The sequence below is a fragment of the Sminthopsis crassicaudata genome, chromosome 6, assembly GCF_048593235.1.
Source record: "Sminthopsis crassicaudata isolate SCR6 chromosome 6, ASM4859323v1, whole genome shotgun sequence".
Taxonomy (NCBI): domain Eukaryota; kingdom Metazoa; phylum Chordata; class Mammalia; order Dasyuromorphia; family Dasyuridae; genus Sminthopsis; species Sminthopsis crassicaudata.
In genome coordinates, this window is record NC_133622.1 from 244,573,618 (window position 1) to 244,598,850 (window position 25,233).

The 25,233-nt window shown below is 33.6% G+C and overlaps 2 protein-coding genes across 2 annotated transcripts; both read right to left on the reverse strand.

Moving 5' to 3' along the window:
• Window positions 1-5,690: 5,690 nt before the first annotated feature.
• Window positions 5,691-6,677, reverse strand: LOC141547556 (olfactory receptor 5B12-like). Its single transcript, XM_074275943.1, has one exon. It carries the CDS (start codon window positions 6,672-6,674, stop codon window positions 5,691-5,693), a length of 984 nt encoding a protein of 327 aa, XP_074132044.1. The 5' UTR covers window positions 6,675-6,677.
• Window positions 6,678-6,681: 4 nt separating this feature from the next.
• LOC141547557 (olfactory receptor 5B12-like) lies at window positions 6,682-15,497 on the reverse strand. Its single transcript, XM_074275944.1, has 3 exons — window positions 14,578-15,497; window positions 13,003-13,071; window positions 6,682-6,685 (listed from the first exon to the last, which is right to left on the reverse strand). Exons 1-3 carry the CDS (start codon window positions 15,495-15,497, stop codon window positions 6,682-6,684), a joined length of 993 nt encoding a protein of 330 aa, XP_074132045.1.
• Between the last annotated feature and the right edge of the window lie 9,736 nt (window positions 15,498-25,233).

Below are 25,233 nucleotides of genomic sequence, written 5' to 3' on the forward strand. Positions count from 1 at the left end.
AGGAAAAATCATGGGAGAGATTAGAAAAAAAAACAGAAAAAAAGAAGTTAACATATTCATATTCAATCTCCATAGTTCTTTTTCTGGATACAGATGGCATTTTCTGTCCAAAATGTAAAGGGCTAGAACTGAGCAAATGCACTTGGATAATGGAGCACGTGAGACTAATTGCCAATTGGACAGTTCCCTATTAACTTGTTTGAAGGTTGACCCTCCCTAGCTATTCTGTGCTGACTTGATTGGTGAGACAAAGAAGGGGAAGTGAAGTGTGTGGGAGAAATAGGGGGAGGAAGAGGAAATTGAGACGCTCTTACTGTCTCTCTCGTGGCTTTGGAGGGAGGAAGGTGTGTGTGGAGATTGCTAGATTTAATTCCCTGACCTTGACCATAAAAGATCAAGAATAAAGACGTTTAGTGATCCTGACTCCGGCTGATTTCTGGGAAGATAGAGTTCCAGCACCAAAATCTATTGGGATTATTAAAAAATTGCATCACTTGAAGCACTAAGAAGATTCAAGTCTTGTATAGTTGATCATCACAAATTCTTGCTGTTATTGTGTACAATATGGTCCTGGTTCTGATTGTTTAGCTCAGCATCAGTTTGTATAAAACCAGAGCTTTCTAAAATCATTTTTTAAATTCAACATTTTAGCTTGCTGAAAAATTTTTGGATCTTGAATTGATCATCCAATGTGTGAGTTATCCATTCAAATTTTAAATTAAAATCATGTAACAGTAATATTCCATTATCTTCATATACCACAACTTTTTCAGCCATTCTCCAATTGATGGGCATCTACTTTTTTCCAATTCTTTTCTACCACAAAAAGAGCTGCTACATTTTTATACTTGTAGGTCCTTTTCCTTCCTTTATGATTTCCTTGGGATTCAGACCCAGTAGTGACACTTCTGGAGTCAAAGAGTATGCACACTTTTATAGCCCTTTGGACATAGTTCCTAACTCCTCTCCAGAATTGCTCGATCATTTCACAACTCCATCAACAATGTATTAGTTTTCCAGTTTTCCCACATTCTGTCCAACATTTATCATTATCTTAGCCAATGAGAGATATGTGAGTTGGTACCTTGCATTTATCTAATCAATCATGATTTAGAACATTTTTCATATGACTTTAGATGGCTTTAATTTTGTCTTCTGAAAATTGTCTGTTCATATCTTTTGACCATTTATCAATTGTGAAAGGACTTGTATTTTTATAAATTTGACATAGTTTTTTTTGTTCTAGAAATGAGACAGAAACCTAACTATATATATATTTTTTCTTAGTTTTGTATTTTCCTTTTAATCTTGTTTCTATTGGTTTTGTTTGTGCAACCCCTTTTTAATTTAACATAATAATTGTCCATCTTGCCTTTTATAATGTTTTCTAGTGTTTTTTTTAGTCCTAAATTCTTCCCTTCTCCAAATATCTGATAGGTAAATTACCTCTTGCTCTCCTAGTTTGTTTATAGTATTATCCTTTATGCCCAAATCATGTACCCATTTTGACCTTATGGGGTATGAGATGTAGGTCTATGCCAAGTTTCTGATATAACTTTCCAGTTTTCCCAGAAAATTTTGTCAGATAGTGAGTTCATATTCCAGAAGTTGGAATTTGGGGGGAGTATCAAACACTAGGACTGTAAGCCTTGATTATGGTGTTGCTTATATCTAACCTATTCCACCAATTTACCACATTGTTTCTTAACTAGAACCAAATGGTTTTGTTGATGACTACTGCTTTAACCAAATGGTTTTGATGACTGCTGCTTTATAATAGTTTTAGGTTTGCAAATTAAGCCAATTTCTTTTGTATTTTTTCAGTAATTCCGTTGATATTCTTGTCTTTGTTCTTTCAAATAAATTCTGTTATTATTTTTAGTTCTATACAATAATTTTTGTCAGTTTTATTGGAATGGAGCTGAACAAGTAGATCAATTTAGACAGAATTGCTATTATTATTATATTAGCTCAGCCTACCTATGAGCAATGAATAATTTTCCAGTTGTTTAGATCTGACTTTATTTGTATGAGAAGTGTTTTGTAATTATGTTCATGTAGTTCTTGAGTTTGTCTTAGCAGATAGACACCCAGATTTTGTCTACAGATATTTTAAATGAAATTTCTCTTTCTGATGGGCTTTGTCAGTAATACATAGAAATATATAGAACAGCTGATGATTTGTGTGGGTTTATTTTATATCCTGTAACTTTGCTAAAACTGTCAATTATTTCACGCAAGTTTTTGGATGATTTTCTAGGATTCTCTAAGTATATCATCATATATTTTTCTTATTGCCAAAGCCAAAATTTCTAGTTCAGTGTTGAATAGTAGTGATAATAATGGGCATCCTTGTTTCACCTCTGATTTTATTGGAAATGTGTCTAGCTTCTCCATTATAAATAATGCTTGCTATTTGTTTTAGATAGATACTTCTTATTTTAAGGAAAACTCCTTTTATCCCTATGCTCTCTATTATTTTTAATAGGAATGGGTAATGTATTTTCTCAAAGGCTTTTTCTGCAACTATTGAGATTATCATATAATTTCTGTTTGTTTTGTTATGGATATGGTTGATTATGGTGATAGTTTTCCTGATATTGAACCAGCCCTACATTTCTAGTATAAATTCCATTTGGTCATATATATTATCCTGTTGTTTGTACTCTCTTTGCTAATATTTTATTTAAATTTTTTACATCAATATTCATCAGGAAGATTGGTCTGCATTTTTTGTTTGTTTGTTTGTTTTGGCTCTTCCTGGTTTAGGTATCATTACCATATTGGTGTCACAGAAGGAATTTGTCAGGACTCCTCCTTTACCTGTCCCCCCCCCCAATACTTTACTTATTATTGGAATTAATTGTTCTTTAAATGTTTGGTAGAATTCACTTGTGAATCCATTTGGCCCGGGAGATTTTTTCTTAGGGAGTTAATTAATAGCTTATTCAATGTCTTTTTCTAAAATGGGACTATTTAAGTAACTTATTTCCTCTTTTGTTAATCTGGGCAATTTATACTTTTGTAAATATGCATCTATTTTGGTTAGATTGCTGTATTTGCTGCCACAAATTGGGCAAAATAGCTCCTAACTTTTGCTTTAATTTCTTTTTCATTGGTGGTAATTTCACACTTTTCATTTTTGATGTTGGTGATTTCCTCCCCCCTTTTTCTAAATCAAATTAATCAAAGATGTATCTATTTTGCTGTTTTTGTTTTATAAAACCAACTTTGCTTTATTAATTATTTCAATAGTTTTCTTAGTTTCAGTTTTACTAATCTCTCCTTTGAGTTTCAGAATTTCTAATTAGGTATTTCTAATTTGTTTTTTTTTTCCTCTGGTTTTTTTAATTGCATGCCCAATTCATTGATCCCATTTTTCTGTATTTTATTTCTGTATCTATTTAGAGATACAAAATTTCCCCTGAGGACTGATTTGGCTCTATCTCATAGGTTTTGTTATGTTGTATCATTATTGTCATTCTCTTGTGTTGGTGGCTTCTGGGATCTAATTCTGACCAGCAGAATATATTGTATCATGTGAGAGGATGCAAATGATACAAAGAAATGACAGGCAACAGTTTGTCAATGAATACCTCCATGAAATACCTATTCCCCTGCCCTATGCAGAATATATATGTTTTCAAGACACAGCAAAGTTATTGTCTGTTAATGAAAAGCATTCATTCCTTCCTAAGCAAAACCTGCTTCTTGTAACTCTGTTTTATGACCTCCAAACATTTATCACATTTATCTCTGATTGCCAGGGTCATGTTGATTCTAACTTGACTACTAACTCTGTTTAAAAGTAAGATAACTGTAGAGACTGATTTGCAATTCTTTATTCCCTTAACTCTTAAAGTACTGCAGGGCTGTGAGACCAGATTACCCCTTAACTCTCAAAGTGTGTTGTAATACACAGCTACAGGGCAAAGTGTGCTGTAATACACAGCTACAGGGCAAAGTGTGCTGAACTACACAACTGCAAGGGAGAACAAATTATTCCCTTAACTCCCAAAGGGTGCTATAATACACAATTGTAGGGTTTATGTACAAATCCCTGTTTAACCCTTTACAGACTTTTAGGGTTTCACACTATGTTTGGTCCTCAACACTCTTGGATGAAATTATTGAATGTTTCTGAGATTGTTTGACCCATTCATTTTTAAAAAGAAAATATTGCTCATTCTTGAGACCCAAGTGGAAATACCTAAAGATTTGTATACCAAAGATTTGTATTCAAATTCCAGCTCCAAAAGATATGAGTTATATCACCAATTTAATTAAATTTTAGTTTTCTCAATTTCTCACTTCTTATGAACTGATCAGAATCCAATTCATCACTTATTAACTGTTTATTATGCCCTAATCTATGTTTCTAGGCTCTGTAAATACAAAGAATTAAAATAGAAGAGATCTCCTCCAGACATTAGTTTCCTGGGATTATATGAAAACATATACACAGATAAGCATGATGCAAAATACAGGGCAACAAAATAGATCCATGCAAACCATTTAAGGGGAATATGAGGAGGAGGAAAAATTGAGGAAATGAAGGATGAGTCTTTGTGTAGGTATGAAATGGAATCTCAATCCTAAAGAAAGAGAAAACTTCAATATTGTGTGAGAAGAAGGATGAAATGTATTTTAGGGACAGGGAATATTTTATAGGAAATATCAGAATCAGCAGAGGATAGGACAAGGCTAAGCCTTAAACCATTTTGCCTGGAACATCCTAAATTAGAATTATTTCAAAGTAGCTACAATTATGTAGAAAGATCAGAGAAAGACTAGTTTGAAAGAAGACAAAAGTCACTAACCTTCCAATGTTCTGCAACCAGCCTAGCGCTCATGAATTGTACTAAACAGGGTAACATGATATGAAAGATTAGTAACACTTACCAGTTTCACCCATTTGAGGAAGCATTTATAAGTCAGTTAGATATTGTAAAAATTATAGAATGAATTTCTGATCACTAGTCAAATGAATGTTTAACTGAGAAGTTCACAGGAGTATGCAAAGGAGAGGGAAGTTCAAAGAAGAGATGATCTTAGAAAGATATTTCATTATTTTCTGTGACAAGCCAAGAAATGAAAATGTTTTTACTCATTTTATTGAAGTAGTACAGAGAGTCTTATAAAGCATACCAAAAAACAGTGAATGGAGGATCAAATATTTGGAAATTCCTGAAAACAGAGCTTCTGCTAAAATAAGGTCCACTTAAAGTCTGAAGGGGGGAAAGAGAGAAAGTTAAAGGAGAAAGGGAGGGGGTGAGAAGGGAAGAGGAAGAAATAGAAGATGAGGGAATGGCCAGTTTATTCTATTGGCCAAAAGAGGGGTTAGGACTGGTGAGGAGAGTTTGGTTTCTTAAGCCTCAACTAGTCAATCACTGGAAGACAATATGAGCCTTTGTAATTGTGAGTAAAAGAATTTCATTTTATATCATTATATCCCACTGTCTAGTAGATAATGTACTCTAAATTAATGTTTATTTATAGTTTCATTGTTCCTATATAGTAATCCTGCAAGGTCCCATGACTGATAAGTGTTCTTGTCAGCATTTGAATCTCTGCTTCTCCTCAGTCTAAGTATAATCCTTTTCTTACTATATTACACTGAATCTAGAAAAAATAGATGTCAGTTTAAGATAAGACTGTGATTTAGGGCCCAGAGTCTAGAGAAAGAAGTTTTAGATTTTGTCTTCTCTTAAGCAAAATGCTAAGCCTAATGAAATCTTTATCTCCCCCAAAGCTTTTCTGAAAGCAACATGGATGTCTTTGTTCCTTATGGTATAGACTAGAGGATTCAACATGGGAATGATCATGGTATAGAATACAGAAGTCACTTTGTCTGTGTCCATAGAATGGCTAGAACTGGGTTGTAAGTACATAAAGATTATTGTCCCATAAAATATGGACACCACAGAAAGGTGAGAAGCACAAGTAGAGAAGGCTTTCTGGCGACCCTCATTAGATTGGATCTTCAGGATGGCCATAAAGATGAATAGGTAAGAAATAAAAATAAAAAAGAGTCCAAAAGAGATTGTGAATCCTCCTAAGATAAAGATTACCACTTCATTGATGTATACATCAGAGCAGGAGAGAGCCAGGAGAACAGGAATGTCACAGAAAAAGTGATGGACCACATTGGAACTACAGAAGGAGAGGCTAAAGGTCTGTCCTGTAATAGTAGCAGAGTTCAAAATTCCACCAATATATGCAATAATGGTCAGACAAGTGCACACACTTGATGTCATGGTGGTAGAATAATGGAGGGGCTTACATATTGCTGTGTGTCTGTCATAGGCCATAACAGTCAGGAGATAAATTTCAGTAGTGCAAAAGCTTGAAAAGAAGAACATTTGTGCAGCACATCCATTGTAGGAGATGACCTTGCCCCCTATGAGAAAACCAGCCATAACCTTGGGTGTGACAGCTGAGGAATAGCCAAAATCTACCAGAGCGAGATTATTGAGAAAAAAGTACATTGGAGTGTGCAAGTGGGAGTCCCAGGAGATAAGGGCTACTATCCCTAAGTTCCCCACAAGGGTAGTGAGATAGATGATGGTGAACATTATGAAGAGAGGAACTTGAAGTTCTGGAGTATCTATTATTCCTGTGAGAATGAACTCACTCATCTCTGTTCTGTTCTTTATGGATGTCATTTGGGACATGGTTCATTCACCTGTAATAAAAAAGAAACTATTAAAAATACCTAAGCACATTGAATTTCTTCCAGGCATAAATTCTTGTTTATGGATATATTGGAACATATAAGATAATGTGAATGAGTAACAAAATGCAAGATCTACTTGATAGGATTAGAAAATGTGTAGAGTGAAATAATAATAATAATAAAAAAAACAAGAAGTCAACCAAATTGGAAAAAAATATATAAATATTATAAGGAAGAAAATAAAAAGGAATTCAAAAGATGAGAGAATGAGGAATATTTTGAAAAAATCAACCCAATAAAATTATGAAATGAAAGTTAACCAATAAGAAAAGGAAAAACAAAGTCTTAAGGAAGAAAAGAAATCCTTGAAAACTAGAATTGGAAAATTCAAATTGAATGATGTTATAAGGCAACAAGATTTAATAAAACTAGAAAAAAAATAGAAGAGAATCTGAAACATTTAAATTTTAAAAACTGGTCTGATAACATATTGAGAGAGGCAATATAAGAACTGTCAGAGTACCTGAAAGTTATGTTTAAAAAAATCTGGGCACAATATTACAAGAAATTATTAAGGAAAATTGCCCTGAATTTCTAGAACAAGAAAGTAAAATAGAAATGGAAAAAAAATCACCAGTCTCCATCTGAACAAGCTCCTAGATTTATAGAAATATCATAGCCAAGTTTCCAAATTTCCTAATTAAAGAGAAAATATCACAAGTAACAAGCACAACTGCCACCACCAAGCAACCAATCACCACCACCAACAACCAAACACCATGACAAACAACAACAATACTTAAATATTCCAGAAAAAACCCCAGGATTTTAGAAGTTTCAAGTGGCTTCTGTACTAGAAAACAAGGTCTTGGAACATTATATTCTGGGTTCGTATCCAAGAATAATTTGCCCAACAAAGTTTGTGAATGAAAACAAAACCAAACAAAACCTAGATATGTGATGAACTGAAAAATTTCATGTAATTTTAACAAATACAAATCAGAACTCAATAGAAAATTCAATAAAAAAATTCAGGACAAATAAAGGAAATCATTAAAAATAATTATGATATTGATAAAGATTAAAGTATTTATGATACATGAAAATGTTAGCTATATATATATATTTATATTTAAAGTTTTATCATTACTGAGGTAGTTTGAAAGAAATATTGAACCTGAGCTGTATATGATAGGATGATTCTAAAAACAATAAAATTAGGGAGGAAAAGGCAAAAAGTATCAAGTATCTCATAAAAAATGTAAAAGAAGAACTAATGAAGAGGAAAGAGGTGGGTATATAGGGCTGCTAATGTTTCAACTTTACCTTTATCTGGGTGAAAAAGAAAACAAAGCAACCATCAGAAGTTTAGAATTTTTCTGAATTTTTAGAGAAGTGAGAAGACTGGGAGATTTATTAGAGGAGGGACTTTTAAAAATATCTTATTTTTAATATATGAAATAAAACAAGCATTTTCATAACATTAATAAAAACATGATTGCACATGAAGTTACAAATCTATTACAACTTGTCATTTCTTTTAAACATATAATAAAGATATCATGCAAATTTATTTTTTCCTTTTTTTTCTTCCCCCCACCCTAGAGATGAGTATCATTGAACACAAATAAGCATATAATTTGGGTATTTATAACAATCAAAATGATATATCCTTCAAAGTTATTTTTAAAACAATATTACTGTTTCTGTATGCAGTGTTCTCTTGGTTCTGCTCATTTTGCTCTTCATTTTTTCATGCAAGTCTATCCAAGGTTTTCTAAGATCATTGAGCTCATCATTTCTTTTAGCACAGTAGTATTCCATCACAATCATATACCACAACTTGCTCAGCCAGGACAGGGACTTTTAAAAGGATGTCTAGAAAAAAGATTAGGAGGATAAGGGGAGGAGATAAGAGAGAAAATTTTACAAGGGTGGCTAAAATAAGGAACTAGAAGATACAGAGAAAAGATAAGGTAATAAGCATGAAGTAAAAAGAGGAGCTGAGAAGGAAAATAGTGAGTAAAAATAAGATGGAGTGAAATTCACAAATAATAACTAAAACTTAGTTAAATATGTAAGAATGCATGTCATTTCCCATTTGGTCAGAGGATATAGTTTTCCAATGAAAAACTCAAAATAATATATAGTCATATAAATTTTTCTAAATCATTATTTATCAGAGAAATACATATTAAAACAATCATTGTACACTTATCAGATTGACTAAAATGATAGAAGGGGAAAGTGACAAATGTTGGAGAGAATGTGGAAAATATTGGGATACTGTTGGTGAAACAATGAACAGATCTAACCATTCTGAAGAGAAATCTGGATTTATGCCCAGAGTTATTAAAATAATTCTGCCCTTTGAGCAGGTTACTATAACATCATTCATAAAAATAGCAATATGGTTTTCACAAAGACTTTGAGTAAATAAGTTATTTTGTCTATTTTATATCCCAAATATACTATAAAGAGTTGAGAAAAGTATGCACTGTCCATCTGCATCCAGGCAAAGAAGAGATAAACAGAAATATGTATAGAATAACATTTTATATATGTATATATATATGTATATATATATGTATATGTATATACAAACATACACATGCACACCTACTTGTGTACTATGGTAAACATTTCTGGGGTGGAGAGGAAGAAAAAAAGCAAAAAGTTTACACAATAATTTTAAATATTTTAAAATAATTTTAGAGAGTAGCAAATTGTACACAGTACATTTGCAGTTTCATGTTCAATCATCTTTTTTATAGTTAATGCTATGGAAATGATTGTCTTATTCCATAAATTAAAATAAAATTAAATAAGGAAATAAAAATAAAATATACAGGAAAGTGGTTTAGCAGTACCAGATCTTAAAATATATTATAAAGTTGTAATGATCAAAATTATCTGGTGCTAAGAAATAGGTCAATCAATGGAAGACAGTAGACATATAATTTATAGCAGCAAATGAATATACTTACCCTGTGTTTGACAAGTGTAATATTTTGAGGATAAAAATTCATTATTTGGTAAAAATTGTTGAGAAAACTGGCAATCATATAGCAGAAACTGGGCAGAAACCCAAATCTTATACCATTTATCACAATAAGATCAAAATGAATACTTGGCTTAGACATAAGGAGAGGAATTGCAACAAAATTTAAAGAACAAAGAATATATTACCTTAGATTATGGAGAATTGAATAATTCATGAATAAAGAAGAGAGAGGGGAAAGCAGTAGGTGTAAAATACTTTCAATTATATTACATTTAGAAGTTTTTGTGTAAATAAAACAGAGATCAGAAGGAAAGCAGAAAATTATAGACAGATTCTTAGATAAAAATCTTATATCAAATCTGTAAAGAACACTTTTCAAATATATAAGAATTCGAGTCTCTCTCCAATTGATCAGTGGTCAAAAGATATGAATAATCAGTTTTCCAATAAAAAAAATCAAAACAATTTATAGACTGAAAAAATGCTCATATCATTGATTAGACAAATGCATTTAAAATAATTTTAGATATTATTTTATAACCTATCAGATTAGCTAAAATTTTTGAAGGGGGAAACAAAAGATATTAGAGGGTCTATGAAAAATTGGGACAGTAATGCACTGTTGGGGAAACTGTGAACTGATTCAACCATTTTGGAGGGCAATCTGGAATTATGCCCAATTATTAAACTGTCTATACCCTTTGACTCAGTAAGACTACTAGTAGATCTATTTCCAAAGATGATTAAGAAAAAAAGGGAAAGAATCTATAGGTTTAAAATATATACATAGCGGTTCTTTTTGTGATTGCAAAGAACTAGAAATTGTGGGGATGCCCATCAATTTTGGAATGGCTGAACAAGTTGAGGTATATAATTGTAATGAAATACCACTGTGCTATAAGAAATAAGGATCTTGAGGATATTAAGAAATCATGGGTAAAATTGCATAAAATAATGCAGAACAAAATGAACAAAACCAAAAGAACATTGTATGTAATAACAATATTGTTTTAAGAATAATCTTGAATGACTAGGTCATTTGGCTATTATAAAAACTCTAACTATAAAGGACCTATGAAATAAGGCATTATCCACATACAGATAAAGAACTGATAAATAGGACTATGTATAGAAAGATTTGGGCACAAGAGAAGAAAAAAAGAAAAAAAGAAGGAAGGAAAGTTACAAGATATTATTATTATATATTTAAAGCAATAGTAAGGTATACACAATACATTTGCAGTTTCTCATTAATCTTTCCCCCCCCCATCTACTACATTAAACACATTTGTATATCATTTCCTAGGTTCAGAATATAATAAAATTTAAAAAACAAAAACAAAACTAGAAGGCCATGTTAGAGAGAGATTTGAGTGGCCTTAAATGCCATAATGAAGGATTTACATTATATCCTAGATAGAACATTTTCTGGTCTTAAAGTTAGACATAGATTCTTTGAGGGAACATTGGTCTTGAATCCCTAACATATCTACCAGTGAATAGAATATAGTAAGCACAAGATGAATTAAATTGAATTGAATTGTTGAATTTCAGGGGACCCAATTAAATCTGTGGGTCTCACCTTCCTTGTGAGAAAATAATCACCTTTATATTAAATAAAAATTCTTTATAAAGAAGACAGTCTAAAATTTAAAGGGTTAGAAAAGTCATCTTATTTCCCTATTGTATTTTACACTTATATGTGATAATGAGAAGACGCTTTTCTACAAGTGTATCGATGCAGATAGGCTTAGTGGATAGAACTAAGGACTTAAATTTAGAGAACACTTAAAATATATTCCTCCCTATTTATTTGAATTGTTGAGGCTCACATAGGTAAAGATCTTATTACTTATATGAGCCTTAACAATTCAAATACATTATCTTGCTCTCAATTTTCTCACCTAGAAAATGGAGATATACATTATCTTGTTCTCAATTTTCTCACCTAGAAAATGGAGATAATGACAACTGTAGCACTTATCTTTCAGGGTTATACTGAGTTTCAAATGAGACCATTGCTTTAAAGCATTTTGAAAACCCTAAAGAAAATTTAAATAAAAGACTTTAGTACTGAGACATGAACTCATCTCTTTTCCTGATTTTAAATCTGCCCCAAACTTTAACATTGTGATCTGTACAAATATTCATTTATTTGTTGATAAATGTTTATTATCATCCAAAAACTCCTTGATTGCCCCTTTGCTTAAAGCAAGATATGGTGGCAAAAGCAGAAGTATGGCTCCTAATAATGATTGTTCTTTATAAGACTTTTAACGTGTACAAATGTTGTATTGCATCTTATTTGAACCTCACAATAAGCTTATAAGGATGATATATGTATTGTCAGCTTCATTTTACAGCTGATACTAATAATGAAATAATTTGCCTGTGGCTTCACAAATAACAATTTTTAGAACTAGGATCTTAATCTAATCTTTTAGATGCTAGATCTAAAATCTTAAAGTATAATGCCATATTGTCACCCAGATGAGTTTTAAAATCTTAAATTGGACCTTTCAGAGTATGACTGACTCATGGAGAAATGTTGTGAGTCATTGTAGGGGAAAGATGGTCAGATCTTCCCAGAGGGTCCAGGGCTTGAAATATAAGACTAAGAAAGAAAATGAATATGATGAAGAAAGTCTCCTCTAATACCTGGTAACACGTATTTAAAGGTTCGTAATTTTGTAGAGATCATCCTTGGTCATTGTTGCTTCATGAAAAACAGTAGATTTGGTGATCTTTCTGCTTATTGAATATCTGAATGAACAATGGAAATTAAATGAATAAGGGACTCGGACTTCTTTAGGTTGGTCTCCTAGCATTGTGTGTTGAAAAAGACATTTTGGATGTGTGACTGAAAATGGAGATTAGGGAGGGGCTTAATACAGATCCTGGAAAATGTTCCCTTGGAGATAATTGGCTTTTCAGCCAAATAATATAAAAAAAACAAACCATTAAATTCTTCTCTGATCATGGGGAGCAAACACTGATTGTCCATGGGGATCATTTTCTCCTAATTACTTTTATCTTTCTTAGTACTTTGTTAGGGATGTAAAATAGAAAGAGCCTTGGTTATTGGGAATTCTGGCCTTACGCTCCTAGCAAAGTGACTTCAAGCAAGACACTTAATGGGTATTTATTTGACCTTATTCATTTGCCAGATAAAGTTAATACTCCTTATCTGCATAGCTCATATAATTCTTGTACTTTATCGTGTTATCTCTTTGATTCCACACCACAGTGGGAGGTAGGTATAAGTAAAGTTTTTATTGATGAGGAAGCTGGAGACTAGAGAACAGATGATTCCCTCAGTTACCAAGGGATAATATTCTGAGAAAGAATCTGAACTGGGGTCTTTATGACTCCAAGGCCTAAAATTGCTTTGTTCACTACAGCACCCCTATCCAAGGAGTGCCTGGTTTTACTCTCCTAATGTGACAGTGAACATGAATTAGGTTGATGATCTTCCTCTTTATCCAAAAACCATGCTGCATCAGGAAGTTCCTCCTCTCTTTAGGACATCATGTGGCCAAATGAGAGCACCAGAATATGGGCCATGGGCTCCTGTAGCACAACAGTGTAAGAGTTTTCATTGTTGCCATCTCAGGAAATCAAGCATCAAATAAGTGTCTGACTAGTGCTCTGATAAAGAAGAGAGAGGCAAAAATCAACTGAAACTTGAATTCCATTTTGGGGTTTCTAGTAAATGCATTTGGCTTTCCAAATTTATCTTTTTTGTTCCTGAAGTGACCAGAAAGGCTAACATACATTGACACAGATTTCAGGTTAGGACTGCTATGCTCTTGTGTGGAGAAAGAAAAGAGGAGGGAGAGAAAAAGAGACAGACACAGACACAGAGAAACACATATACACACAGAAAGACAGAGAGACATAGAGACACACAGAGACAAAGAGAGACAGAGGCACAGAGACACACAGAGAGGCACAGAGACACACAGAGAGACAGAGACACAGAGAGGAACAGAGGCACAGAGAGGCAGAGACACAGAGACATAGAGAGACAGACACAGAGACACACAGAGACACAGAGACATTCAGAGACATGCAGAGACACAGAAGAACACAGAGAGACATAGAGACACACCGAGACATAAAGATAGAGAGTGATAGGAAGACAGAAAATAAGAGAGAGACAGAGAGAAACAGAGAGAGACATAGAAAGATAAAGAGAGAGAGAGAGGGACAGAGAGAGAGAGAGAGAGAGAGAGAGAGAGAGAGAGAGAGAGAGAGAGAGAGAGAGAGAGAGAGAGAGAGACAGACAAAGACAGAGAGACAGACAGCCCAGGTCCTTTTCAACACTATCAGAATTGTTCATTCCGATTATTATCAGAATTATATTATCAATTTATATGAAGGTAAGGTATTCTTTGAGAACTCAGATTGTCAAAGGACAATGGATGTGTTAGGTGATCTTATTAGTGGCTTTTACCATTATGCCTGCTTCTGGAACAAACACTAATTGGTATCAGAGTGCTCCTTCTGAAATCTTTTCCAGGTGGGAATTATGATTCTATTAGGCTAACCTACTAAAATAAGAGAAATAAAATAAACACAGCAGACTTGATTTCCAAGTATTTTACATATAGCATCTTATTAATTTTCACAAAACAGAGTAGTTAATCCAAAAATTATTTTGTCCATTTTACAGAGAAGTAAACTGTATCAGAGAAAAGTTCAGAGACCTGCCCAGACTGTGTGATTACACAGTCAGAAAGGGTGAGAGTCAATATTGAGAAATAGGTGTCTCCTCCTTCCATGTCCAGGACGCCTATATACACGTGCATATATAAGAAAAATAAGTAGAATAGCAGCTTGGCTCCAAGAAAAGAAAAGTGCAGGTTATACATTTTCTAATTGAGATCTTTGTCCTCCCACAACTTTGTGAAAAGCACTCTTGACTTCTTTGTTCCTCAAACTATAGACCAGAGGGTTCAACATGGGGATGACCATGGTGTAGAAAATAGATGCCATTTTGTCTGAGTCCATGGAATGGCTTGAGCTGGGTTGGAAGTACATGAAGATGATTGTCCCATAAAATATGCTTACTGCTGTGAGATGGGAAGCACAAGTGGAGAAGGCTTTTTGGCGGCCTTCAGCAGAATGGATGCTCAGAATGGCAATGAAGATGAACAGGTAGGAAGTCAAGATAACCAGAAATGGAAAAAATACAGTGAATATTCCTAAAATAAATATTACCATCTCTATACTATGAATATCAGAACAGGTTATAACTAGGAGAGGGGGAACATCACAGAAAAAATGATGGACCACATTGGATCTACAGAAGGAAAGGCTGAATGTGTCTCCCGTAACTATGGAAGAATTTAAAAAGCCACAGATATAAGCACCACTGGCCAGAAGTGCACATACTGTTGAAGTCATGGTAGTGGTGTAATGTAGGGGCTTACACACAGCTGCGTGGCGATCATAGGCCATGGAAGCCAAGAGGAAACTTTCAACTGTGGCAAAGGTCACAAAGAAGAAAATTTGTGCTGCACATCCATAATAGGAGATGACCTTGTCCCCTGTGAGGAGCCCAGCCATCACCTTGGGAGTAATAGCAGAGGAGTAGCCAAAATCCACCAGAGAGAGGTTACTGAGGAAGAAGTACATGGGGGTGTGGAGGCGAGGATCCCAGGAGATCAGAGCTACTATCCCCAGGTTCCCTACCAGGGTGATGAGGTAGATGAAGGTGAACATAATGAAGAGGGGAACTTGAAGCTCTGGGGCATCTGTTAATCCTGTAAGGATGAACTCATTCACTTTAGACTTGTTCTCCATAGATGTCATTCGAGAGTGTTGTTATACACCTGCAATAAAAGAGTAACCATCAGAAAAATATACTCTACAGGATTAATGTCTCTAACATATAAAACATGATCAGAGACGTATCTTATAAGAGGGCTAGAAATAAGCAATTAAGGAATCAGAGCAGTGATCCTCAAACTTTTTAAATAGGGGGCCAGGTCCCTGTCCCTCAGACTGTGGGAGGCCGGACTAGAGTAAAAACAAAAACTCACGCTCTGTCGCCACCCCTCAGCCCATTTGCCATAACCTGGTGGGCCACATAAATGTCCTCAGAGGGCCGCATCTGGCCCACGGGCCGTTCTTTGAGAACCCCTGATCAAGAGCATTTAGGTAGTTGTTATAGTGGTTACTTAGGTCCCCAAAATTCACTCATCACATTTTCTCATAAAGAGAGAGTGAGCCCATCACATATTCTCATTTTAAAAATATTATAGATTCAGCAGTCCTTAAAAGAGATTATTATTGGGTAAAGCTTTGCAAACAAGGTCCACTTAATATAGGAGGAAGGGACTCTTAAGTGTAATGCAGTTCTAGAAAAGTTTGAATCTTTATGAATGAAGTGGGACAGATAAGTCTATTTTTTAAAAAAAATTTAAGTAGACTATATGGTCATATGAGGATATCTAAGAAACAGAGTAGGGAAATATGGTGTAAAGTTTTTATACAGACAGTATAATCATATGCTATTATAAATACTAATTGGAAGAGGAAATAGATCATGAATTTGGTAAACATCACAAACTTGGCATGAAGGAATGATTTATTAATGATATGGGATTTCAATTATCTGGGCATCTCTCAGAATTTTCTCTCATTGTCTCCCTAACTCTCTTTCAATCTCTGTCTCCCTCTCCCCATCTCTCTGTGTATTTTTGGATCTTTTTCTCTATCTGTCCCATTTTATTTGTCTGTTTCTCCCTTTTTCTATCTGCATGTTTCTCTGTCTTTGTCACTCTCTTTCTGTCTTTTATATTTTCTCATGTATCTATCTACCAATATATCTGTTTGCTCTCTCATTAAAGAGCAGGTATTGATTTCCTTTCTTCAGTGATATTTTTATACATCAAAAGGGAAGGAAACTCTATGAGAACTTCATTTAATTCTCATAATAGATGAGGATCAAAATATGAGAATGTTATAAGACTTGGAAGAAAGTAGAAGCTTTAGCTTTTTCAAGTAATTTTCGGATTCTATGTTTGGAGAGGGTTAAATATAGGCATTCCAGAAGAAGGATAAAGTAGGATATTAAGGATTAATTCTACAGGGAGTTCAAATCTGAAGCAATAGAAAGATCTTAATAAAAATTTGAAAATAAAGAAGAAAAATTGTCAAGTAGATAGATATGAAAAAAAATTCAGTAAGGAGAAAAGCAGAGGTATCCAAGAATGAATGCAAAAGAAGACCTTATAATAATAGAGTTGGAGGAGTGCCTGGGTCAGTGCTTTAGCTGAAGGATGCACAGAAAGCTAACGACTACAAAAAAGTATTTCTATTTTTTAATAGAGAAAATGACAAGTTATGTAATCAAAATATAAACATATAAAGAATTGGAGTTATTCTGAAGGCTGATGAGATCAGAACAACGAATAAGCAAAGACAGATGCCCAGTTTGTATTTTGTTTCTCTTTTCAATGACAAAAAGTATGATCTTTGAATTTAGCAGAACAAAGCAACTATGGTTATTAAGGAGTTACTACTTAAGATAATAGTTATGAGAACTGATATTAGTGAAAGGGAGAATTATTGATGTAACATTACATGCAGAGCACTTTGTATATTATTTCCTTTTATTCTCCTGACAAAGCTGTAATGTAGGGGCTGTTATTATTCCCATTTTAAAGTTTAAGAACCTGAGACAAACAGGTTATTTGACTTGCCCAGGGCATTTGCATTTGAATTCAGAACTTCCTGACTCCAATGCCTGTGTCTGTACCACAGCTGCCTTTTTAAAGTTAGCAAAGTTTAAATACATTGGATCATTTGATCCTCACCACATTCTTATGATTACATAACAAACAAGACAATTTGACCTTGCCCTGCATGAGAAGACACAATATCTAGACATAGAGAAGGTGGTCCTCTTTATTCTACATTTAGAACAACATGTACAGTTGTCAGTTCTATCCCTTAAAAAACACATTGATACCCTAGAGATATTCCAGATATTCGAGAGAAGTTCAGTCAGAATATTACCCTATTGTGATTGGTTGAAGGACCTGAAGATGTTTGTTATAGAAAAGATGAAAGATGGGAATCAGGGCAGAGATTGGAATTTAAATTATCTTTAAATATCTGCAGGACTGAAATATGAAAGAAGGATTTGGTTTGTTTTATTTGTGCCAAAATGGAAAAATCAGGAGTAAAGTAAAGAAATTAAGAAGAAACAAATTTAGGTTTAACACAAGAAAAACATCCCAAAAATAAGGTTCAGATGCAGAAGACGCTGCTTTGGTATCTTCTGGATTTCCCCTCACTCAAAGTCCTTAGAAAAGAGCTACAAGACAAATTGTTTTACACACACCATATATTCACACAGCATTTTAATTTTATATGTGTACATATGGTATAGTGTGTGTATATGTGCCATGTTTTCTGATTTTGTGGCAAATTTTGGCTCTTAGCTTTCTATCACTGTAACCGTGGACAAGCCATCACACTTCAATCTCACTTCTCTCATTTGTCAAAAAAAATATTCATGACACTAACATCATAAGGCTGATCTGAAGATAGAATGAGATAATTCTCTTAAGTACTTTGCCAACCTGAAAATGCCATATAACTGTTAGTTACTGTTACTATTTTAATTTCTAACACTACTCCTACTACTAGTGCTGTCAGAAATGCCCTGAAGTCTTTTACTCTTGGGATGCTACAAACCTCAATTTGCTCATTAATAAAAAAGATATTAGACTAGATGACCCCTGAGATTCTTTCCATTTTTGAATTGATGATTCTATGATACTTTGTTAATTTCAAAGAAAGATTTTTTATTACTCTTTATAACACTACACTAAAAGATTCTTCTAGTATAGTTAATTTTGGATTTATAGCTAAAGACAAAATAAATAATTAAATTGTATAAAATATTAGAGGAATAAAGAAAAATCTAATTTTGCAACTAATACAACCAAGGTTTTTCTTTGCAATAATAATATAATAATAATTCTTTATAATATAACAACAAATATGTAACAATAGTTTATTAAATAGAATATGAGCAACCAATTTAGATTTAAACCAAGATTTATAGTAATGCTGGTCTCATATAGGTTAGTCTTGAGCTATTTTAAAATTTAATACATTGAATGAACTATATGTAGACATAGTTTATGACAGTCCTTTTCAGTGATGTTCTATTTGTGCCAAAATGGAAAAATCAGGAGTAAAGTATAGAAATTAAGAAGAAACAAATTTAGATTTAACACAAGAAAAACATCCCAAAAATAATGTTGGTCCTCTAGAGTTCCCTTATCTAGGAAAAGCCCTTCTTGGTAACTAGGGCGGATAAAGTGATCAGCTTTGTAGTAAGAACTACCTAGATATTGGTGGATGGCACTATGTGGAAAGAGCATTTGATTGGGACTGTGAAGGCTCAGGTTCTGATGTTATTTGTATTTGCACTAATTTCTTCTGTGATTTCACAAAAGTTAATACTGGAGGGTCTCTTCTACTCATTTAGAAAATGACAATATTATTTCTTGAATAATATTCAATAATATTCTTCAATCTCCTTCAATAAAGCGATCACACAGATATTGTAAGGAAAAGGTTTGCCGGGAATCAAATGCTATAGACACCAAACTTACCATCCTTTGCAGAGGTTATTGGGCTTGTACTTGATCATGGATGAATAGGTTCTAGGAAAAACAGATGCAAATAAAGAAAAATTTCCATATGGTAGTGTGGTGTAGTGGAGAGAACTTTGATCTTTGATTCAAGAAAATATGGATTAAAATCCCAACTCAGACAGTTGTTATTGCATGTCTCTGGACACATCACTAAAGTTACTTGGCTTCAAGTTAGCCATAAAAGGGCAAGAAAAATGTTATTTATCTCACACAATTTGGGCGAGATTAAAATGAAAAAAAAATTGATATAAAAGACTGTAAGCTTTAATTGCTTTGAGAGAAAGAATTAGATCTTACCTAAACTTTATTATCCACTCCATCCCTTAAGAATTTCATGCAGGGACCTGCACACAGTATCCCCTTTATCAGAATTATTTAATCATGTTCAATAGCACTATAAGGATACCAGTCCCTCAAATGCCTCCTTTAGTTAATTAAAGGATAATGACCTTGAAAAGCTTGCAAGTAGGAGATAGTAACTCTTGATTACAGAGTACTAGGATGTTTGAACACAATTTACATGTATAAACTCATTTGAGCCCCAACACGACCTTATGAGATAAGTACCAATGTAATTGTGGATAGTTTCTGATAAGATAATGGAAAAAGTCAAACAACTTACCCATGGTGAAATAATGAATTAGTGTCTGTGGCAGAAAAGGTTTTTTATGTAGGGCTTACTGCTTCCAGCTTCAGTAATGTTTCCTCTATATCATGTTGCTGTGTACATGAGCACTACAGTCTTGGATTGTACATCCTAGAACCTAGCTGGCTTGATTATCGAGAAAGATGGTTAGAACTGCAAAGAGGAGAATTAACCAAGAACTTTACTTTCCAAGTTTGATTTAAAGTCCAAAGCCTAGAAAGCATATGATCCTATTGGAGAAACTCTTTTGCTAGTCACTGAGGAAAAGAGTTCAAATGTTCCTAGTGGCAGGCAAGTCAATTCTGGCTTCATAGACGGCACTCTATCATCCAACTCAGCTCCAGGAAACAAAAAAGGAATAGATGAATGAGTCAATGCCTCAGGGAATTTGACCCACAAACTGGTTCCACATCATTGAGCCCTATACTGAAATGTTTCAATGCCAGTAGCTAGAGTTAGGGAAGAACCTGGAACTTTATACAGATTTGGGAGTCCTGCAGCTCCGGGGAGATGGCTCCCTTGGAGATTTCTGGCAGCTTTGCTGCCAATTCATGAAAAAAACAAGCCATTAAATTCTGCTCTGACCATGGGAGAAGAGCCATTTTCTCATGGGCATTTTGCCATCCTTAGCTTTTTATCAAAGCAAGGAAGTTATGAACTTGGACAAAATCATTGACAAACATTGTTCTCTAGTTTTGCTTCTACCACCTCCTAGCTATGGAACATTGGCCAAGTATCTATATATCTGCACTTCTCAATATTTTAATTCTTAAAATGGGTATAATAATCTCAGATGTGAAAAGAATCAAAAGGTTTTGGTGAAGATCAAATGTGATATTTAACATGAAAATAAATGTGAAGTAGTAAAAAGATCTCCATAAAGTTGGATAGTAAAAATATTCCAAACAGTGTTTAAAGATTGATTAGGTTCTTGTAAAACTTCATGCAAGATCTTGGATATCTTGGATAAAGCTGCATGCTCTAATTCCCAGGATTATTGTGAAAATAGTAATTTGCAAATTATAGAGGCTATTCTTATCATGAATAATATTGCTTTTCTTTTTAAAAAATGAATATTTAGAGCTCCCAATTAACATGTCTCCTAAAAATTCATCTTATCCCGTCTCATTCTGCTTTATATCTCTGGTCCTTGAGAAACCATGCCCTAAATATTCTAGCTAATTATTAACTCAGAGGAATACTTTAATACTCATTCGTCATGGTTTAACCTTTTGACAAATTCACTCCTACTATTTATGAGTATAAGATGCAAAGAAAAACATTAAGGAGCACAGTGGTAGGTTTAGAATTTATTGAATGCTTTGCCCCAAAAAAGGTTTAATAATGTTTCATTGTCAACTTGTCAATTCCTATCCTAATACTCCACACTGAAAAATATTTTTGTATTTATATTTTTATATTTTATATATAATTTATATTAACATATTAAATAATATATGTTGTAGTGTCCTGTCGTCTCTCAATTGTAATCCTTCTCTGGGAGGAGGTTTCTTTTCTGTTAATCCTTTTCTCTGTGAGCAGGTTTCTTGGGAAGCTTCTGGAGCCTCCAGCCAGAGCAAAGGTAGAATCTTGAATCCTCCTCTTCCTGAATCCTGGCTCTGAATCTCCTTGAGCTTCCCTGAAGTTCCCTTGGGAAGTCTTGTCCTTCCGTAAGCCAGACTGCTCTCCAGGCTCAATGTTGCCTCTTTTTATCCTCCCAGAGAATGGGCTTGTGGGTACTCCCAGGGGCTTGTGGGAATTACAACCAATGAACCTGCTACTTTTAAAGGTGTGAATTCTGAGCTAGAGAATTGTTAACTATCAACTTAGCACTTAGTAAGAACCTAACATATATTATATTAAATATAATATATATCATATATAATACAATTTTTATATTTTATGTTAACTTCCATGAGTATATGTAGATTTGCCCAATAAAATTGTGTTCTTAATGGACACATTATATTAATTAAATTTTAGTATCCCCAGAGCTTGCACCAAGCCTGGTGAGTTTGATGTGATATTTTCATATACACCCAAATTGTTGTGTACATGATTATGACAGTTTCAAATTGATGCAGAACAAGACTAAAATGCCTCAAACATATATATGCTTGTGGTCACAGATGACAAAGAGATCTGTAACACAATTGAGTAATTATTTACTATTTAACAGCACCAATAAAATTTAGTGAGCTCTAATTTTTTGGATTATCATTTTGAGCCCAAGAGACTTTGTGAATCCCTAAATAGGAAACAGTGTACTAAATCATTTTACCTCTAATCTTTGGAACTCTTCTGGCTCCTAGTCCAGTATTTCACAAAATAGGTGCTTCTTAGATATGTGTTTAATTTCTTGAAAAAACATGAATGGAAGCTCCATTCTAACCTAAATATCCCACGTTTGGATAGTAGTGATAGCTCCAGAATGTACATTCTTCAAACTGTTTAGATTGTCCCCTTAGAACAATGCCTGTGATTTTCCTATAAGGAAAAGCCTATTATGTTTATTCATGGGAATTGTGTGACCTGGTATATATTCTGTACTGGCAACTATAAAAATATTAATGAACAAATGAATGAAGAAAGAACATTTATCACATGCAAAATATGGTGCCAAGTTCTTGGAATACATATTAAAAACATAACCCCTGCTCTCAGGGTTTACATTTTAATCAACGACATGACATACAGAGGTCATTTTACATGTAAATATCATGTAAAGGATGTTTTCTTTAGAAAACATTTTCCCATGTGGAAGCACATCTTCTCCACAGGAGTTAGGCTCTGGATAATAGCTGTAAAATATTATTATAATTAAGTATTTCTTAAATTATTTTTGGTATAGCAGTAGCAGTAGGAAGTTTCAGAACAGAAAATGGCAACGATGGATTTGGACTGGAGTAGAAACATTGTGTAGGTACATACAGAGACTACCTTCTGTACATCAGGGGAGCTAAGCAAGTCTGTTTTGAAATCCCAGGAACATGCATCCTTATCTACATCCATGTCAATTTCTTCTCTGCCATTGCTTCTACTTCTGCTGTTGCCCTAACCTAATAAATACTTTCACATGAAAATGCATATGGCTTTTCAATAATAGTATTTTAATGCTTCCAGTTACATGTAAAGACAACTTTAAACATAATTTTATTTCATTTTCATTTAGTAAGCCATGAATTTAGTGCCATGAATTGTGCTAAATGCTAGGGATGTAAATAGAGTCCAAACAATTCTGGACCTCTGTAATTTACTTCTTTTTTTCCCCAGGGAAAATCTCTTTCATCTGAAGTTCCAATGTCCACTTAAGCCTTTTAAAGTGAGATAATTAACTTGTATACATAGTTCTTTTTTTCATTTCTGCTACATATGTTTTTATAAATATAAACATATTTATGTGTTAATTGTGTTCCTGTTTTGTTATCTCTGCATATATATTGTTAATGTAATTTACTTCTAACGAATATAACTTTTTTTAAAAAAACTTTTTTATTCTCAAAACATATCCATAGATAGTTTTCAACATTCACACTTGTGTTCAACAATTTTCTCCCTCCCTTCCCCCTACCTCTCCTAGATTTCAAGTAATCCAATATGTGTTTAACATTATTCTAAAAATAAAAATAATTTGAGTTCCACATTTTTCCTTCTCTCCATTACTTAAAAGGTGGAATTTTAAATAGGTTTTGTGTGTACAGTCATGTAAAACATATTTCCATATTAATCATATTCTGAAAAAAAAAACAGAACAAAAGGAAAAAAAAACATGAAAATAGCAAATTGTTTCACTCTATTGTGTGTTCTGTGGCTCCAGAATTTGTTTTGAGTCAGGATTTAAAGTTCTTTTAGGGGAAACTGGAAAGAGCTCAGGAAACTCCTTGGGTTTTCTTCACCACCTTGCCACTTCAGCCTTCCATTTATATCACAACAATCATCTCTGAAAAATCAATGGCTAACTCTATTATTTTACTCATTCCACTATGACCTCTCAGAAATAAGGCACCAGCCATTTTCTCCCCCTACAATTATACTGACATAGCAGTCATGATTTTGAAGCACTTTACATATATCCTTTACATATATCACCTCGTTGGGTCCTAATAACAACCATATAGGAGAGGCTATTATTGTTGCCATTTTACAGATTAAAAAATTGAGGCTGGGAGGGGTTAAATGACTTGGCCAGGTCACAGAGTTAATTAATGACTATTGCAGCATTGAAACTCAGATCTCCTTGACTTCAATTCCAGATGTCTATCCAGTTTATGAATGAACTGCTTAATGAATCATAAACTCTTTGAAAGTAGGAACTGTCTTGCTTTTTGTATTTGTTTTTCCTATTGCTAAGCATAGTGCTTGGCATGTAAAAATACTTTTTATTATTTTTTTCTTTCTTCATTCATCTTATATGAAGAAGTGTATTAAAAGATTGGGAAATCAAAAAACAAAAATCATAGACTCTGCCCTTTATGAAGGATAAAGATAAACACTAAGAAATAAGTTGACTTCATTAGATTATGCAGAAAGATAGTAATATTTTAAAATATACATGAATATCTCTAATCATTTCACATTTCATTGCAAACTTTTTGAGACAATGGGTCAAGTGCTTCTTTGCAATCCATATTCATAATGTTGTGTGAGGATTCAAAGAAATGAAACATAACATACAAGTTTTCTATGTCCCAATAAGGCCTCAGGTATCTAAAAGCAGTATTATTATATAAATATATGGCCAGGAGCACCAAAGGTCTAGGGGTAAATCTTGAAAGGAATAGAATGAAGAAACCATAGAATCTTGGAGTCAGAGAGCTCCCAGTGGTCGTCAAATCTAATCTATGTCTGAAAAATCACACCTAATACATGAATGCCCCACTTAAAGACCAACAGTGAAGGAGAATTCTCTGCCAGTTTTGAATAGAATCATTTTTTTTGGTATTTATTTTCTTGCATTGAGCCAAGGTTTGCCTTTGAGCATTCCAGTGATGATTCCTTATTCCATCTTTTAGGACCAAGCTAATATTTCTAATCATTCTTCTACAAGATATTGCTTTAACTACTCCACCACGCACATTGGAATTTTCATTCTCCAAGATGAATGTACTCAATTAAATTTTTTTTTTCTCATATTAAATAGCATTCAGTAAACATTCTCTGTCCAAAATGTGCCTCCAAAAACTGAAAGGCCAGGAACCACCAGGAAAGGCCGGAACTAGAGAAT